Genomic DNA, 18,328 nt, shown 5'->3' with positions numbered 1-18,328 from the left:
AAACAATTGCCAATTGAAACAAATGAAGAAATCCACTACTATAACATTGTCGCATAAACGGCAACGCAAAGAACCGAAGGCGACAATAATATAATTGGTGTGCATTAACGCAGAAAGAGCAAGGTGCACAATGTCCTAATGCAGAAAGAACTAACAAGATCAACATTTTAAACATCAACTCATGCTACAACCATGAGGGAAGCCCATATGTATACGGCACCATTCTAAAGGCACCAAATCTAAGTAATAGTGTTATTTCTTACATCCAGATACCTGAAACAAGTTTTTGTAATGCTTGTTCTTTTTCTCTCTCTTGTGGGGAGTCAACGGGAGAACACAATCAATCCCAGACTACTCACCAACTTTCACCTTGCATCAAATGGACTTATGCCTCGACACTTGAAGAATTCTCAAAAGACGCTCACTCCGCATCAAATGGACGTATACCATGACGCTTGAAGAATTCTCGAAATCCGTATGCACTGAGATCATAGTTGAACTACAAATTTGTAGAGGAAGTACATATCAGACACCATCATAAAAAAGCAATGGAACATTTACATTTTCTAAGGTAACATCTCCTACTTTTCAGAAATAGAGAAGGCTACAAATCTGTAAGACAGTTATTCTGTTTCACCATTTCAAGACTTGTCAAAAGATTCTTAGGTCACTTCGTCCATTCATTAATATGAATACATACACAAATTGTATATGTAATATATATATATAATATATATATATATATCTCAACAGACAACACAACTATTAGAGGTGGAGGTGCAGAATTAATACTCTTTCTGGTAATCATCAGTGAGAAAGAATCTGAACAATCTAGTTTAAATTTTACACAGGTTTCTCCATTGCAGAAAGAATAAGGTTTCCTTTATTACAGATCAACAAGTTTCTCTAATTAGAATTTTAGTTTGTGACTACTAGAGTACTGACATTGCAGCTCCAATCATCTGGGCTCTCATAAAAAGTAATGGCAGAAACAGGGAGAAGGAAGAAAAATTGCTATAGTGAAACAGCTGGAAGATTCACTTTTAATTCCATCTAAAGATTCATTTATCCCAAATTAACTCTAAAATATTTTTTTGCAAGGCCAGGAAATCTTGACATTAAACTGTGCAGATTGTTTTCTCCAATGGTTAAGAGGAACCAGACAATGATATGTTACTAATTGTTCACTAAATATTTCCAATCTCCAAAAATCAATAAAGCAAGAGTTCGTAGCCGTTTGAGCAAGTTGATTTCCATTAATCTTGTTTAATCTCCTCTCAAATTAACAAGCATATCAAACACAACTCAGCCGCAAATGTATTAATTGGGGCCAAGAAGGAAAAAAATATTTGGAAATGTTCTTGTCTATTTTTTCCCTAATAAGTAACAACAACAATCACAAGCCTTAGTTCCAGTAAATGGGGTTGGCTATATGAATTCTAGACTTCCAATTATTTCTATCCATGGCTATATCTTTTGCAAGAGTTTCCCACCAAGTTCTTTTTGGTCTTCCTTTACCTCTTCTGCTACAAATTTTGTCCATTCTAATATCCACCTGTCAACATTCTCCATAACCATGAGAAAAAACCAATATTGTGATGGACTGAACAGAAGGATTTAAGAACAATCTTTCTCAACAGTGACTAAATATTTCCATAGATTTGTCATTTGAGCAGCTTTAGAAATAGAACATGCCAGGATATCTTATTTGGACAATATATTATGAGTCAAATAGTTAAATTTCAAAGATGCTTCACAACATAAAAATAAAAGTGCAGAGATCATATAAAGTATTCCAGGGTGCTTCTAGCTTGACCTGCTGAACTATTTCATATTCATTCTGAACACATATTAGTTGCTTCTGGATATGATCATTAATCTTATTTCTGTTATCTAGAAACTGTTTCATTACAAAGGCAATGTTGAGCCTCTTATTTTTGTTTGAGAATTTATATACAAGTGTATCCATTAATGGTGTTCAACCACACAGTCTTTTCCCTATCAAATCATCTATGATGTGAGGATCATCTTAAGTTGTTCGTGTGATTCTAGATTATCCTTCTTTTAAAAAAGACTTTTGAAGACCTTAAGACAGTAGAAGAATCATCCAACAAATAATAATAAAGAAAATGATTTCTGAGCTCCCAACCATGCCTCCTCCCCTCAAATTGGGATGAATTAGGGGTGCAGTTCAGTAGAGTTGGACAAGTTTGAGGAAGGAATACAGAAACTTGACCTAGTCTACATTAAGAATGTATGACATGAAAAGTTTTCACCATGCATAAATTATTGTATGTCTCATACAGAAATAGCCAATAATATTTGCACGAAATGAAATCATCATGTCTTGCAAGATATTGCCAAAGCTACACGAGTGGATAAATCAAAATGGTGCCACATTTCAATGTGGCTGAAAGGTCGTGGGTTTAAGTTATAGAAACAAATTCTTAAAAGTAAGAGTAAGGTTATGTACAAAAACAACTCCCCTGCACGGAGTCTTGTGCACTAGGGATTGGTTAGCTAATTAAGTCGAGCCAGCTATTAGCATGGCCCAGAAGATATTTCTATGTGTTTTTATTCATTGTTCTAAAAAGATTTGAGATAATTCTTACCTCGGGAATAAACAGAGATTATCAGTTAACACCAATATTAATTATTACCTCTTGAAACAAATACTCTATCAATTATTATGAAGAAGGCTTAAACAATCAAGACATTTGCCATCCACCTCTATAAGTTGGGGGTGATCCCTCATGAGAAACAAGAGTTTCTTTTTTTCAACAAGCAAGAAAGTTTTAGAAACCTGCTCCCTGGAAACCTCTGAAGAACTATCTCACAGGTTCATACATTTAAGAGATTCCAGAAATTGAAGCTTTTTCAAATATAAAGGATTTTTCTCAGCATGCAATTCATAGACAAGCAGCAAAGCTCTCAAGTCACTGCTATTGCATAGCATAATCAAATGATTATTATGAAGGCTTAAACAATCGTGATGTTCTCCATCCACCTCTATAAAGGGGGATGATCCCTCACAGAATTTTTTTGGATGAAGAACTATCTTGCAAGTTCATAGATCAACCAAGAGATTCTACCCATTGAATCAGGATTTTTCTCATCCAAGTGTCTTTTGTCAAAAATCAAAAGAGAACTCATCATGCAAATCATAGACGAGCTGCAAAGCTCTCTAGTCAATGCTATTGACTACCATAATCAAATGATGATTTCATTATTTAAAAATTACTGTCAAGATCGCACCCTTAGTATTTGAAGTAAGCAAAATCCAATTGAAACATCAATTTTGCAGTCTAATTTTGGCATGAAATTTGTATGCAGGGTTCATGAGAAGCATTCTGCCCTCAGTCTGCCGCAACATGTTAAAACCTTAAAAGAATAAACACCTCATCTCTTTATACTTGCAAATTTTTTTATATGCCCATTCCATTTATTCTCTGCACTTTGTCAAAAGCAGTTCTCAGCCTCACTCCCTATAACATCTTCCTTTTCTTTCTACACTTCAGCAGAAATGCCTCATACTCTACACCTCTAACTCCAAGGCCATCATGAGACGTGGCACCCAGCCTCCTACCTCTCTATCCATGATAACATCACAGAAGCAAACCAAGTTGACACATGAAGGTCCCAATGTAGTTATTATCATGATATCATCTCAAATTTCAACCAGATAAATCATGAGCTGGTTTGTGCTACAACATCTGGCTGCAATTGTTTTCTATGGCAGTGGCTTCACACTGCAGCAGTCCATACATTCATATCACAGTCAACTGACCCCCAAAACACAATATTAGGTTCAAGGTGTATTGCATCTATGACTTTTATCCTCTATTAGATTCCGATCCCCTGTTTTATATATATACACAAAACCTTTTATACAGATATACTCTATTTTATGTACGCAATACACACATATAAGTCCTTAATACACAAATTTATCATATTTATGGGTGATATGCATGTCAGAAAGGGGATATGCAGATGGGGGGTAAGGGAGGTTTTTGCCATGGGGTGGGATCAGGTCAAGCCCCAAAGGATACGCAGGATATGCCATTCCTATATGTAAGATTAGAACTTAACTCTATTTCAAATTTATTTTCCTAGTGGAAAACTTTATGTGGGCATATTATAAGAGGACGTGTCGTGAATTAAGGCTTTGATTATACATGTGATTGGTCAATATTCTGTAGATTTAAAAGCTATAATTAAGATGTGATTATATCTATGTTACTGTAAATAGAAGATTACTCAATTAGGAGATTTGTTTTCATAGTTAGGTAAGCATCCTATGTGTGAATATGTATTCTGCCAGTTCAGTGAAAATTATTGTCATATTTTTCAACATGGTATTAGAGCCTAAAAAATCCTAGGACTTTTTTTGAGCCTTCATCACCAACTGCCCTTCTGTTACTACCGACAGCCTACCAACACCAGCCTTCAATGCTGCCTAGCCTTACCTGCTACTACAGCCATCACTAGCAGTCTTCATTGTTGCAATAGTACCTTATTTACATTCTTCTCTCAACCCTTCCCATTAACTAGAGATGTCGGCCACCACTGGTGAAGTTAGTTCCCATGACACAAGAGAAACACCAGCACCCTTGTTGCTTCAGCCGTCGGGAGAATTGCAACAAATCAATACTGCCTATCAGTTGGATGGGAAGAATTATCTTAAATGGTCCCAATTGATTCAAACCATTTTGAAATGGAAAGGGAAATTAGTCATATTATACAGACCGGACCAAAGAAGGAAATCCAACCTATGTAGCATGGGATGAAGAAGATTTCATGATAATTGAATGGCTGTGGAGTTCCATGGCACCCGAAAACAATGACACCTACATGTTTTTATCAACAACAAAGGAGGTTTGGGAGTCCATCCAACAAACCTACTTGAAGGTTAAAGATGTAGCCTAAATCTACAAATTGAAGACCAAAATAGCTTCAGCGAAGCAAAGGAACAAAACTGTCATCGAGTATGCCAATTTCTCAAAGAGACTCTGGCAAGAGATGGATCACTACTGGGTCATTGAGATGAATTCCTTATGTCTTTTCGCAGGTTTTTCCTCAGGTTGTTTTTTGTAGACTCTTTTGTGCTTTTTCTTGTTTAATGTTAATTTCATTTAATGAAAAAAAAAAAAAAAAAGAACAACAATGATGATGTAGCCACCTTGAAAGCTTTCATAGACAAAGATCACACCTACGATTTCCTTGCAAGTCTCAACGTGGAGTATGATCAGGTGAGGGTTCAAATCCTAGACAAAGATGACTTACTTTCACTAAATGAAGTGATTTCGATTATTCTAGCCGAGGAAAGCAAGTGGGGTGTCATGTTGGACCCAAAACGAGTTGACGCCTTAGCAATGGTGGCAAATGGAGGAAGTCATGGGTTTAAGAAGGACCAACTGATTGGAGAGAATGGCAAAACAGGTCACAAATCCATGGGCAGTGACAACCGTGAGAATGTGGTACACTTTCTGCAATAAACCAAGGCATACTAGGGAGATGTGCTGGAAGCTGAATCGAAAACCACCAAGCAAGGAATGGGGAAATAGAGATGGACAACAACATCAGCTCTAGGGGCAAGCCAATATGGCAACCGCACTAGGGGAAGAATAGTCTCACGAACCAAAGGAATTCAACGATGAGGAGATTGAAAGGTTACGGTACTTCCTAAGTACTCTTGACAAACAATCCTCTTTAGGTACCTGCTCATTGCTACACTCAGGTAAACCTTTAATTTCTCATGCTTTAAATGCCTTTGATACATCCTTTAAAGACTTACGCATTATTGACTCCGAAACCACTGACCATATGATTCCTTCCTTCTAGTTTTTTCATTCATACTCACCCTGTTCTAGCAATCGAAAAATTGCTACAGCTGATAGTTCTTTGATCACAATAGGTAGAACAGGAGAGATTAAAATTAATCCTACCCTGACCCTCAAAAATGTCCTTCATATGCTTAAACTGTCCACCAACCTTCTCTTCATATCCAAACTATCCTATGATGTCAATTGCAAAGTGATTTTTCTCCCTTCTTGCTATTTGTTTCAGGACAAGGACTCGAAACTAATGATTGGACATGCTCAGGAATGGGGTGGCTTGTACTATCTTGAGAAATTTGAAAAATTCCCAATTAGTAGGTGGAACCAGACCTTAAAAAAGCCTTTTGAAACCACATATAATGACACTATTTGACTGCATCATTACAGGCTGGGACATCCTACTTTTTTCACTCTTAAAATCCTATTTCCTTTTTTGTTTAAAGACCTAGATATTAAATAGTTTCATTGTGATATCTATGAGTTTGCCAAACATAGACATGTTTTTCCTGCTAGTAATAACAGATGTCATCTTTCATTTGAATTAATTCATAGTGATATCTAAGGTCGATCAACCATTCCAAATGTTTTATGGGCACGTTGGTTTGTTTCATTTATTGATAATTACACAAGGGTTAAATGGATCTTTCTTCTTAAATCTAAATCTGATGTGAGTGATATTCTCCCCAATTTCTTTTCTATGATCCACAATCAATTTGGGGTACAAATCAAACGCTTTAGGTCAGACAATGCAAGGGATTATTTCAACCAAACCCTTTCCACCTATTTCCTTCAACAAGGAGTTATTCATGAATCCTCATGTGTTTCTACCCCTCAACAGAATAAGATTGCAAAACGAAAGAACAGCCATCTCCTAGACACTACTAGGGCATTGTTGTTTCACAAAAATGTGCCTAAACAATTTTGGGGGGAAGATATCGTCACAACCACTCATGTCATTAACCGATTACCCTCCAGAATGTTACATTTTCAGACTCCAATGACAATTTTATCCCACTTCTATCCTTCTACACAAAAAGGGTACAAATGTTATCATCCTTCAACTAATTTTTTTTTTATTTTTGTGAATATTACCTTTGTTGAGACTGAACCACATTTTACTTGCCCTTCTCTTCAGAGGGAGACCTCGAGTATGGAAGATAGGGATGAGTTGTTCCTTCCTAACTTATCAATAGCCCCTAAACCTTTGTCAGCTCCTAAACCTCTACTCAAACCTGCATTTGAACCTCCTCCTAACCTACTGCCCGACCCTGCACTTGACTCTACTCCACAAACTCATGAACCTGAATCCTCCCTACAACCTAGTTTCCCAATTGCAGGTGGAGAAGCCACCACCGACAAACGATTTTTCTAGATTTACTCAAGAAGGATTAATTTAGAACCCGAACCAAGGTTATCATTAGATCCAACATCTAGAAATGAGGTAACATCTCTCGGCTCATCTTCTAATGATTCCATGACTGATATTGACCTACCTATAGCACGAAGGAAAAGAATTAGAGAGTGCACGAAATATCCCTTATATCCACTCTCTCACTTTGAATCCTTTAAAAGATGCTCTCCATCTCATAAAAGCTTTCTTACCAACATACATACAGCATCCATTCCTACCACATTATCAGAGGCTTTAAACTGTGAAAATTTGAGGAATGCCATGAATGTTTAAATGCAGGCCCTGGAGAAAAATAATACATGGGATATTGTGGATTTACCAAAAGGGAAGAAAATTATTGGGTGCAAATGGGGCTTCACAATCAAGTATAAAGCAGATGAGACACTTAAAAGATACAACGCTAGGTTGGTAGCTAAAGGTTACACCCAAACATATGGAATAAACTATCAAGAAACCTTTGCCCCAGTAATCAAGATGAACACAGTGAGAATTCTCTTATCCCTAGCAACTAAGTTTGACTGGCCTTTACTATAGTTTGATGTAAAGAATGATTTCTTTCACAAAGACCTTGAGGAGGAAATTTACATGGACATAACCCTAAGATTCAACAGAAACAGACTGAGACTAAGGTTTGTAGACTCAAGAAGGTACTATATGCCCTAAAACAGTCACTTAGAGATTGGTTCGAGAGATTTTCCAAAGTAATACAAGCCATGGGTTACAAACTGAGCCAAGGGCACCACACCCTATTCATAAAACACTCAAAGGTTCTATCACAACACTTATTGTTTATGTTGCTGATGACATTAGAATGATAGGAAATGATGAAAAAGAGAGGCAGAACTTGGGTAGATGTTTGGCTAAGTAGTTTGAGATCAAGGAATTAGGGAATTTGAAATACTTCCTAGGTATTGAAGTGGCACGGTCCAGACAAGGGACATTTATATCCCAACACTAGTATGTCATTGATCTTTTGCGAGACACAAGGAAAATGGCTTGCAAACCATCCAGCATTCCAATTGACCCTAATCACAAACTTGGTGAAGCTAAGGGAGATAGAGACATAGACAAAGAGGCATATCAAAGGTTAGTCGGAAGACTAATTTACCTATCTCACACACGGCCCGATATAGCCTATGCCGTTAGTATAGTAAATCAATTCATGCACAAACCCAAGGAACTTCACTTGCAAACAGTCTATAGAATTTTGTATTACCTCAAGGGTACTTTAGGATAGGGAATTTTATTCAAAAAGGGGTGCAAACTTAGTGGTTTATAGAAGGTCTACCACAAGAAATTGTACTTTCTTAGGTGGAAACCTGGTTACTTAGAGGAGTAAGAAGCAACCCGTCGTGGCAAGGTCAAGTGCAGAATCAAAATTCCAGGCAATGGCACAAGGGATATGTGAATTGTTATGGTTAAAGATTATCCTAGAAGATCTAAGACTCAAGTGGGATGGCCCTATGAAACTCTATTGTAACAATAAGTCGGCTATCAACATTGCACACAATCTTGTGCAGCATGACCGAACAAAACACATTGAAGCGGATCAACATTTTATTAAAGAGAAATTGGACAGTGGTCTTATCTACACACCTTATATACTAAGTGAATCACAACTAGCTGATATTCTAACCAAATGACTCAATAGTCAGGTCTTTCACAAGCTTACAGTCAAGTAGGGAATGGACAATGTCTATTCATCAACTTGAGAGGGAGTGTCGTGAATCAAGACTTTGATTAATTGGTCAATATTCTATAAATTAAATGCTGTAATTAGGATGTGATTATATCTATGTTACTGTAAATAGAAGATTACTCAATTAGGAGATTTGTTTCTATAGTTAGGTATGCATCCTATGTGTATATATGTGTCTACCAGTTCAATGAAAATTATTACCATATTTTTCCACAGGATGATTCATATTTAGCATATTAAATTCTGGATTAAGAACAATGGTTATTCCCTCCCGGTTTCTCTCTACCCTATTTCTTGTTATTCTATTCTCTTTTTCTACCTTCTATAACCCTTCTCTCTCTTCCTGTTAGGTTCTTCTCCTTCTGTACTTCCCTTCTCTATTTATGAATCTTCTCCTATCTGTCTTCTACTCTATCTTCTTGCACCCTACCAGCTCCACATCAAGAGCAGTGCTTTTGGCTTAGGCCTATGTACACAAACAATTAAATCCCAAGGTCACTACAATCTTCAACTTGAAAAGCTGTCATGTTAGGGAACATTTGCAGTAGAATAAAGTAGCTTTGGATGCCTGTATTAAGGCTATAATTTTAGCTTATCTAAAAGGATTGTCCCCAATGCATGAGATCCCTGCTTTGCAAGGGTTACGATCAGGTTGTTTTGTTAGGTAGCCTTACCCTTGCTTTCCAGCCTTAAGGAGCAACCTTATTGTTACTACCAAAGCTCACCTCACTTTTAGCGTATCTAGAGCAAAGAGGAAAAAAAAAAAAATGAAGAACATAATTTGTTTCCTAGAAGAAAAAGAAAGAGCTTTTCTTTGAGTGTATAATCAAAGTGTAGGGTAAGGAATCTAGGATTATAATGAAAAAAAAAACTTAGAAGTCAAAGTCATTTTTGGCCTCATTTTTCTAAGCCCTTAGTTACTGGCTGTCATAAATACAGGAATAGAGCCATGCTAGTTAGGGGGGAGAGGGGGGAATACACAGATTGGAAGATCTGATAACTTGATTGTGTGTTTGCTATTAGATGTATTTCTAGCCATCCTGCTATTATCCCATTGCCCATATGTTCTACTTTCTTGTCAAGGCGTTGAAAAGAAAAGAAGATAAGACATATAAAGCAATGACACTAAAATAAAAGAAAGGGATAAAAAGCAACTCTTTTATCTTCAGACCTGCACATGCATAAAAGTTGAAATTTCTAAAATATATAATAGAACTTTAATTATATCATGTGGTTAAGATCTTTTTCAATTTAACCTAGGGATCAGGGCTGTTGCCAATTTCAAACATGAAGGTTTGCACCTCTAACATATTCAATAGAACAGAAAAATTTGGTGAAGATAGGTCTTTAGATAAGATGTAATGGTGGTAATGAATAAAGGCTAACTATGACCAAGACTAGATACCATGGCTCTGTTTACTAAATTCCAACAGCCCCAAGACCCAACCAACAGAAGAAACAAAGGCCTTGATGAATCAATGGACAGCATTTTTTAAGTAAAAAAGTGATGCTGAAAACAATTTTTAGTAAATTATAGAGGATAGAAAGCACAATAAGTAACAGTGATACGGTAATCCAAGCTTCAAAATGATAAAAACAACTCACGGGTAGAACTTTCACAGAGTATTTTGTAATATTTGGATCAGCAACCCTTCCTTGATTAAGTGCCTGCACCAAAGAATAGAAGTCACTGATTGGCTGCTAAAAAGTGCAGAAGAAAACAGTATTGAAATTGACACAGAAGTGTTTTTTTTTTCTTTTTCTTTTTTTTCTTTTTTTTTTTTTTTTGGGGGGGGGGGGGGGGGGAGGGGAGGTTTGTTGGCATCATCTTTTTACTGTGGAAGTCCAAAACAGAAAACAAAAAGAAATAGAATATTCCTAAGCTTCATCTCCAAGTGGAATTGAAGACATTATTGGCCTGTTTAGCATTGTTGTGTTGTGGTTGCTTTGTTGTGCTGTGAAAGCAGTGTTTATAAAAGTGATGTCTAGCAATTGAGTGTGGTACTACATTTATTGATGTTAAAGCAAGAGATAAGTGTATTTTTAATATTTTACTACTGTGTTGCAAATGTACAGAATGACTAAAAAGGGAATCATATATGAAATAAGCATCTTAAACAAATGTTTTATACTAAGGTTCCGTTTGTTTTGGTGTAAATATTACCTATTTTTTAGTGTTTGGATAGCAAAAAAGTAAGAAAAATATTTTTAAGAAAATACATTTTACATTAAGATGTAAAAAATTAATTGCCTAAAAAAATTGTGGACAAGTCAATTTTTGTTTGTAATTCTTTAGAATCTTACCCATTTTTAGGATTGTTTTGGACGAATAACATAATTTCTAATATGTGTTTATAATTATTGGTTTACCTCCGTTATGCTCTAAATTATGCCCTAGTACTCTTTATGTGGAGAGTCAGATAGATCTCAAATATGTTCAGATGATTTATTCAATAAGCTTGTATGCACAAGTCTAGGTTTTAGATTTTTTATCCAACTTCACATTATGTTTTCAGTTTTTTATTCTTCTATGCTTGTTGATGTTTGTAATATTCAAAGGTTACTGAAACGGACTGAAAATGAAATTTGATCCTTGCACAAAGTTTGTCTCCAAATTATGTAGGTATTGACTTCCAATAATTGTTGACCAACAACAAGTGAATCTTTAAATAGCCTAAATAAAATTACTGTTTAAGTTGAGGATCATAATATTTCATAATGCAGCCAGGATTTAGAACTCCATATCATAGAGAAGAATATTTTTTTCCACTAATCAATTGTTTGAAGCAAAGTCAGAAATCATGGGAATCTCATATGGTATAGTAGCAAGGGGCAAGCATAAACTTAACAGGAAGTGGCACCTACTTGTTCTGGGCCATGAAATATTTCCACAAATGGATATTCCTTCTTCTGCCGTGTTATACAGAACCCAGGATACTTTGGACACTCAACCTAAAAAGCACCATCCAAACAAGAGTAATGAGAACATTCCTAAAATTTAAAAGAAAAAATGTAACAATGTAAAAGGCTTCACCTACATGCATATGGTGAAAAGAATTTTTAAAAGGGAGAGAGAAGGGTTGAAGGAAGCAAGAAATTGCATGATGACTAAGTAATGGAATTCTATGCCTTCAGTGAATGAAGATCTTAAAAGAGTAAAGAGTATAGGAAACGGAACCAACAACCCCCCCCCCCCCCCCCCGGCGGCGGGAACAAGGATGCACTTTTAACACACTATCCAATAAAAAAAGACCAGTGTCATATTATGCAACTCATTCTTATCCCATTTTAGTATACTTCATTCAAATTATATAAATAGGTAAGAATGCTTTTAAAATGAGTTTCACTTTAAATACAAGATCTTCTGAAATGTGTGACTAAGCAAATCACATCAAAATCTGTGAATTTGAGATGAACTGTTTCCTTTCGTGAGAAGAGAAGAGAAAGAAAAAAGAAAGAGATAAACAAACTTAAAAGTCATGTTTTGAGGAATAGAAGATGCAGGAACGTCATCTGAAATGATTTCTCCATTTTCACCTTAGACCATATACTGCACAGTAAGGGAGAGCATTTTGATCTACATGAAGGTACTAGAATAAGAAGCGCAGCAAGAACATGGGTTGAGAGTGGGAGAAAAGAATAACTACCTTGGTTTAGACAATTGTTAACTTAGGAGCACTTAGAATTAGATTTCTTGATCAGATTTCACTACCTCACCCTTGCAAACACTCTCAGATTCCAACGATAACAAAAACAAATAGAATGATAATGAAAACAGAATGTAAATGACAGAAAATGAAATCAAACCACAGAAGAAACACAAGCAGTTATCTTGGTCGGATTGCCCCTTAGGACAACCCTACATTCAGCCTCTAAAGCCTCCCGATAGCAGCCTTCTTTAATTCAGAATGATAGCAATACAACCTCACCCTCACAATTACAAGTCTTTCCAAGATTACAAAGACTATTCCTTGCACACAGCCTTTTCTCCTTCCTCTTGAGAATGAACAATGTATCATAAGCCTAGACCCCTATCCTATTTATAGAATAATAGGCATTCAACTACTAGGAACTTATAACCGGTATAGACATTGCTGGTTTTACCCCCAAACTTAATTCTAATTACAAGCTGTAAGACCGCCTATCTATACCCACTAAACTGATACATTTTAACTGCTAAAAATGCTGGATTTAATTGAGATAATCATTCTAACAACAAGAAGTATGGATATTCAAAGTGCTAAGTGGCAAAGATGGATCCATGTAATTTTGAAAAAAAAATCACTTTTGAACTGAATTATTTCCTTTATCCTACCCGCATAAATTTAACATGTGGATAAAATTCAACAGCTGCTTCCTCCAGTACTTTGTCAAGATGCTTTGTGTAATTACCCCTGCATCACCCCAAATAAGTTCATTATTAGAGAAATAATCAATTTATTTGGTTGGTGTGTGTGTGTGTGTGTGTGTGTGTGTGTGTTGGGGGGTGGGGCGAAGACATTGATCTCTAATCACCTGATTGTAAAGGCAACAACCACAGGATATCCTTCATGTAGAAGCTGGACAAACTCACGCTCAGATGTAAAATGAATAACCTGTGATGGCCCTAGATCCTTTGGATGGCCAGTATAATACCTCCAAAATTTTGACAGAATCACATTAAAGCAAGTCAGGATGGATGTTTTTCATCAATGAAGAGGAGGAAATTTGATAAAAGAGGCACATTATTTCTTAAGTAATTCAACAAATAAGAGTTGATGTGTTCCATTGACACTTATTAAGAGACTCTCCTCAAACATTTGGCACTCTCTCTGGATTCAGCAAGTTTGCAAGGTCATAACAATTGACTTCATCATGCAAGTAATTTTCTGACTTTTTTTAATGATCTTTTATCAGACAAGTAACAAACAATCATTCAAAGGATCCCGCCCATGGTGCACCTTTCTTGGACAGTTATACTAATGTCACACACTTAGGATCGATACATGTATTTTACAAATTATGAATTCAAAAGGCAAAAGCACAAACAGAAAACAGAGGTGATATAGAAAAAAATAGATAACAGAAACAAAAATAAAAGGGAATTGATTACAAGAAACCTATCTGAAGAAAGGTACAAGTGTCTCTAAGACTTGCTCACGGACATGACCAAAACAGTATATGTGTGTGTGAAGGCATAAGAGATACCATGAACATACTTGCATGTTGCTCGAAGATGAGCCATCATTCTGTCAAAAAATGTTGAATCCGTCATTAGATGCAGTCAAAAAAGATGCGGCAACTGTTTCTCTGCAGCCCTTCAGCATATAATAGATGAAAAAAAAAAAAAGTGATGTTATTCTCCAACCTCTAAGGATTGCTGATAACTAATGCTAGTAAACATCCTCAAATACATTCAAATTGCTAAAAATTGCAGGACCAGAAATTCATCCCACATGCCAAAAGAAATCCCAATTCCCACAGCAGAGAGCTTCATAAAATAAACAGTTCATCATCAAAATGAGCATTTATAATTACCATCCTACAAAGGCTTTTTACCAAAGTCTTTTCGTCATTTTTCCTTATAATGAATTTGAAATTTGAATGTGCTAAATCCAGAGTGTAAGAGTTGAATTCTGTTCTTTCTTTGAAAATCAGCACACGTTATTTTATTGAACTTCAATCTAAAAGTTCCCTTTACTTTGTCAAAAATATGTATCTATATAAAGAACCATATTAAATTCAAAACCACAGAGTTACATGACAATTGTTTTTCAAGTTAAAATTTATGGCACCGCTGTCGTTGGGATATCACAAGTAAATAATTGTGGACAAAATATTCAAATCTTTTTAAGTCAGGCACAAGCAGGATGAAGATAATGATATCAGAGATACCCATTTAACCTAATCAACCAACCAAATAAAAAAAATGAGAATAACAAACACAGAATATTAAATTTATGTAGCAAACCCTCCAATAAAAGGAAAAACGTGGAACAAATTCACTATCATTCACTGCCACCAAAAATAATATAGGATCTACAAAATGTCTCCAATTAATGGCTAACAGTACCTCACAACTTTATGCTGAAATCTGAGGAATAACAAAAAAAAATATTAAGAGCAAGAAATTACCTTTAGCGCTAAAGTCCAATCGTAAACTTGCAACCAAGTGAGGAAATCCAACTCTAACACAGTCGCTAAATTCCAAACAAATTAAAAAAAAAAAATGAGTTAGAAACTAAAAAATGAGTTATAAAAAGAATACCCACGAACAATAAGTCTTTGCGCATCCAAAGAAGCCCTAAGAAACCACATAAACTTTTTCCATGTATTTATAATTTAGGGGCGGAGCCAGAAAATTTTTTCAGTGAGGGCAAAATTTATTAAAGAAAAAAATAATAAATAATATAAATATATTAAAAATTAATATAATTTATTTAATTTCTCCCTATTAACATCTTTTATAATCGAGAGAGATTTTCGATTTAAAAATCTCTCCATGACTATTTCAAATTTAATATAACAAATGATAATTAGAGAATGCACAAATTCATCACAAATTATGTGATTGATCCAACAATCAAAATATCAAATTATGTGTAATTGATCCAACAATCAAATATCAAATTATGTGTACCTGTGCAATTGCTCCAATAATCAAAATATGGCGCCTGTGCAATTAATAAACTTATTTATCAATTTTAACATCACATTAACAAACTTATTTTTGAGAAATCTAACATCAATTAACCCAACATCAGTTAACAAAATTCAAGTTCACTTAATTAATTTTAAAATTAAAAAAAAAAATATTTTACAACAAAAATTAGTGAAGCAGAAGCTTACTGCTGTGCTGCTCATTGATTTACGTGAAGCAGGGCCGAGACGGAGAGCCGGAGGCGGAGAGGCAGTCAGGCAGGCGGCAGCGAGCGATGGAGGGTCGGAACCCGGAGGAGGGGCGAGCCCGCGACGCCGGAGAGCGACGGAGCGAGGCTACGAGAGAGCTCAGAGAGGCAGCAGCAAGCGAGAGCGAGACTGCGAGAGACCGAGGTTCGAGGGAGAGCCGGAGACCGGCGAGGGCGAGCGACGAGACGATCGAGGCGGTGAGAGCGAGGCCGAGGCGGCGCCGGTGAGCGACGGAGCCACCGAGACAGACAGAGGCAAGAGCTAAGGGCAGGAGGGTGGGCGGCGGCTGAGGGCGGGCGCTTGAGCGAAAGAGGAAATGAAGGTGGGACTTGGGAGGGTTTGCAGATTTTGGGCAGGCCTCAGTGCGGGCCAAAATTAATGGCGGGCCAAGGCCCAGTGAGGGCCATGGCCTGCACTGGGCCTATGCTGGCTCCGCCCCGTCTGACATGATCTTTCTTCTTTTTCCTGCTTTCTATTATCAACGCAAAGGGCTCCAGACACTGTATACTTACAGTTCATGTCAACTACAGACGTAGCTGAGGTCACTCATGGAGAACAAACTCAATTTGGTGTAATAAAAGAAAATCCCACTTGTCCAAGAACAGACTAGAGTGTGTTCGGAGGAATTTATTTATGCAAACTTCGCAAAGCTGCCTGTGAAGCAGCAGCAGCAAGCGTTACCAAGACCAAAAAAGACGCAGGTTATCGACGAAAGAAGACGTGCCGGCCCTAAGGGGAAATGAATCCGACATACATGCAACGACATAATTGAAAGGAAGAACAAAGCATACACTGCAGATATCAGAAAGAAGGGTCTGAGAGTTCAGATTTACCGAGCCGAGAAGGGAGGGCTTTGATGGATAATTTGAACTCGGCGGTTGCACAGAACTCTTGCAGAGCAGGGTTATCGGATTTGGATTTTGAGTAGGCTCGCGCCGGGGAGGGGAGAGATGGTTGAAGTTGGGTTTTCCGAATGTTACCTGCTGATTGCAATCCTTGATTTCTGGAATTGTAATGAAAAGGGTTGTAATCGTCGATTTCTGAAAATTTAAATGAGCTTAAGTGAATTCGAACTCGTTCCCTTTTCTTTTTTTTTTATAATCCAAGTGTCTAGAGTTAATAAGAACTATCATAATCTTGATGTGATGTGATCTTAATAAGAACTATCATAATATTGTACCCTAACTTTTTCAAGGACAATTATACCATGAAAAATGTTACTAGTACAAAATGATTGACAATAACACATTAGAAAACACATATCTAGTCCAATTGTAAATTCATTATTCATGCCCTTAGTTGCCTCTCTCATCATCTCTCTCCCCTTTCCTATAGTTGCCTCTAACAACCGTTGTCTCACCTTATCTCGTCGTCGCCCCACACCATCTAGCCCCTTACCTTGTCTCGTTGTTGTCTTGCACGCTTTGTTGATGCATCTTTGTCCCTACTATCGCATCACCGATATATCCTTATTACCATTATTTTCTTGTTGTTGTCGCCTTACGTCGATCAGACTTCATCCCAAATGAAGCCCGATTACTTCATCCTGGATGTGAATGAAGCCTAATGATGGCTTCATCGTCGATGAAGCCCAATTGAGCTTTATCCGCCGCGAATAGAGGAGAGGGACCATAGAAGAGACAACAAATGGATGGAGTATTTTTATTATTTTACACATTTATATAAACATATATGTACATGTAGCACGGTCTATCGATGCATACCTATAAAACTTTGAAGATATATATATATATATATTTACAAAGCCAAAGGTAGTTGGAGTCAACTACCACTCCATCTTTCTTGACATGGTGCTTCTAAATTATGCTCAATTGGTAAGGATGAAAGGTCTCTTGGTATAATCTCCAATGCTCAAGTTAATCATGATACTCAAAGATGAACTCAATCAAGACAAGCCTATGCCTAGTTAGGAGGGACCCCAAAATTAATAAGTAATTAATTTTTTTAAATGTTTTTAGATACAAAATTACTAATTATATTTTACATTTTTTTAATTTATACTCTATTTATTTTGTTATTTCATTTGAACGAAAAGGCCCTCCAAGTCCACATATCATTTTTCAATATTAGATAATGTATAGTAAAATGTCATTTAAACAAAAAAAATCTCAACTTCTTAAGTTTACAAAAAAAAATTTAATATTAGTAACAAATAATGAGATGTAAACTACTTATGTAATAAAAAAAGGACAAAAAGTGATTATTTTAGGAGAATAATTTGATAAAATAATTTGTTGGGCGATAAAATTTTCATCTGAGAAATCTGCACTGACTTGGGTATTAAAAAAAATAAATCAGTTAATTTCTAATTTGCAAAAATCTAGCTATAAATTTTTCATATTTTTTATTTATTTAATTTTTATATTTTTAGATATTTTTCTCATGTCTATATTGTCAATTGAAAAATATTTATTTTCTATACTTGAATACAAAAATTTAAATAGTAACTTTGTGTTTCTTCCTAACCAA

At 36.1% G+C, this 18,328-nt stretch overlaps 1 protein-coding gene across 5 annotated transcripts; it reads right to left on the bottom strand.

Annotated features, from left to right (window-relative positions):
• Positions 1 to 76: 76 nt before the first annotated feature.
• LOC127794486 (uncharacterized) lies at positions 77 to 16,849 on the bottom strand. Of its 5 annotated transcripts, none has more exons than XM_052325619.1 (9): positions 15,779 to 16,847; positions 15,570 to 15,603; positions 15,065 to 15,129; positions 14,149 to 14,239; positions 13,466 to 13,585; positions 13,266 to 13,344; positions 11,816 to 11,902; positions 10,556 to 10,618; positions 77 to 499 (listed from the first exon to the last, which is right to left on the bottom strand). In XM_052325619.1, the coding sequence occupies exons 4-9, from the start codon at positions 14,202 to 14,204 to the stop codon at positions 422 to 424; spliced, it is 483 nt and encodes a 160-aa protein (XP_052181579.1). In that variant the 5' UTR covers positions 14,205 to 14,239; positions 15,065 to 15,129; positions 15,570 to 15,603; positions 15,779 to 16,847; the 3' UTR covers positions 77 to 421. The 5 variants fall into 5 exon arrangements, with proteins under 5 accessions (XP_052181579.1, XP_052181577.1, XP_052181580.1 ...); XM_052325617.1 differs by having other exon boundaries at positions 14,149 to 14,247; positions 15,779 to 16,846; XM_052325620.1 differs by lacking the exon at positions 15,570 to 15,603 and having other exon boundaries at positions 14,138 to 14,247; positions 15,779 to 16,849.
• Between the last annotated feature and the right edge of the window lie 1,479 nt (positions 16,850 to 18,328).

Source organism: Diospyros lotus, chromosome 2 (genome assembly GCF_014633365.1).
Source record: "Diospyros lotus cultivar Yz01 chromosome 2, ASM1463336v1, whole genome shotgun sequence".
In the NCBI taxonomy this organism is placed as follows: Eukaryota; Viridiplantae; Streptophyta; class Magnoliopsida; order Ericales; family Ebenaceae; genus Diospyros; species Diospyros lotus.
The sequence above is the reverse complement of the archived record's forward strand: the minus strand, read 5'-3'. Positions and strand labels throughout refer to the sequence as shown.

Bases quoted from the DNA above. Each gene is read 5' to 3' on its own strand.
- LOC127794486 (XM_052325619.1), bottom strand. From the start codon at position 14,204: ATGACGGATTCAACATTTTTTGACAGAATGATGGCTCATCTTCGAGCA. The intron at 13,345-13,465 runs GTGATTAGAGAT...GGGGTGATGCAG, and splicing joins GTTGTTGCCTTTACAATCAG to GGGTAATTACACAAAGCATC. The intron at 11,903-13,265 runs GTAGGATAAAGG...GGTGCTTTTTAG, and splicing joins CACATGTTAAATTTATGCGG to GTTGAGTGTCCAAAGTATCC.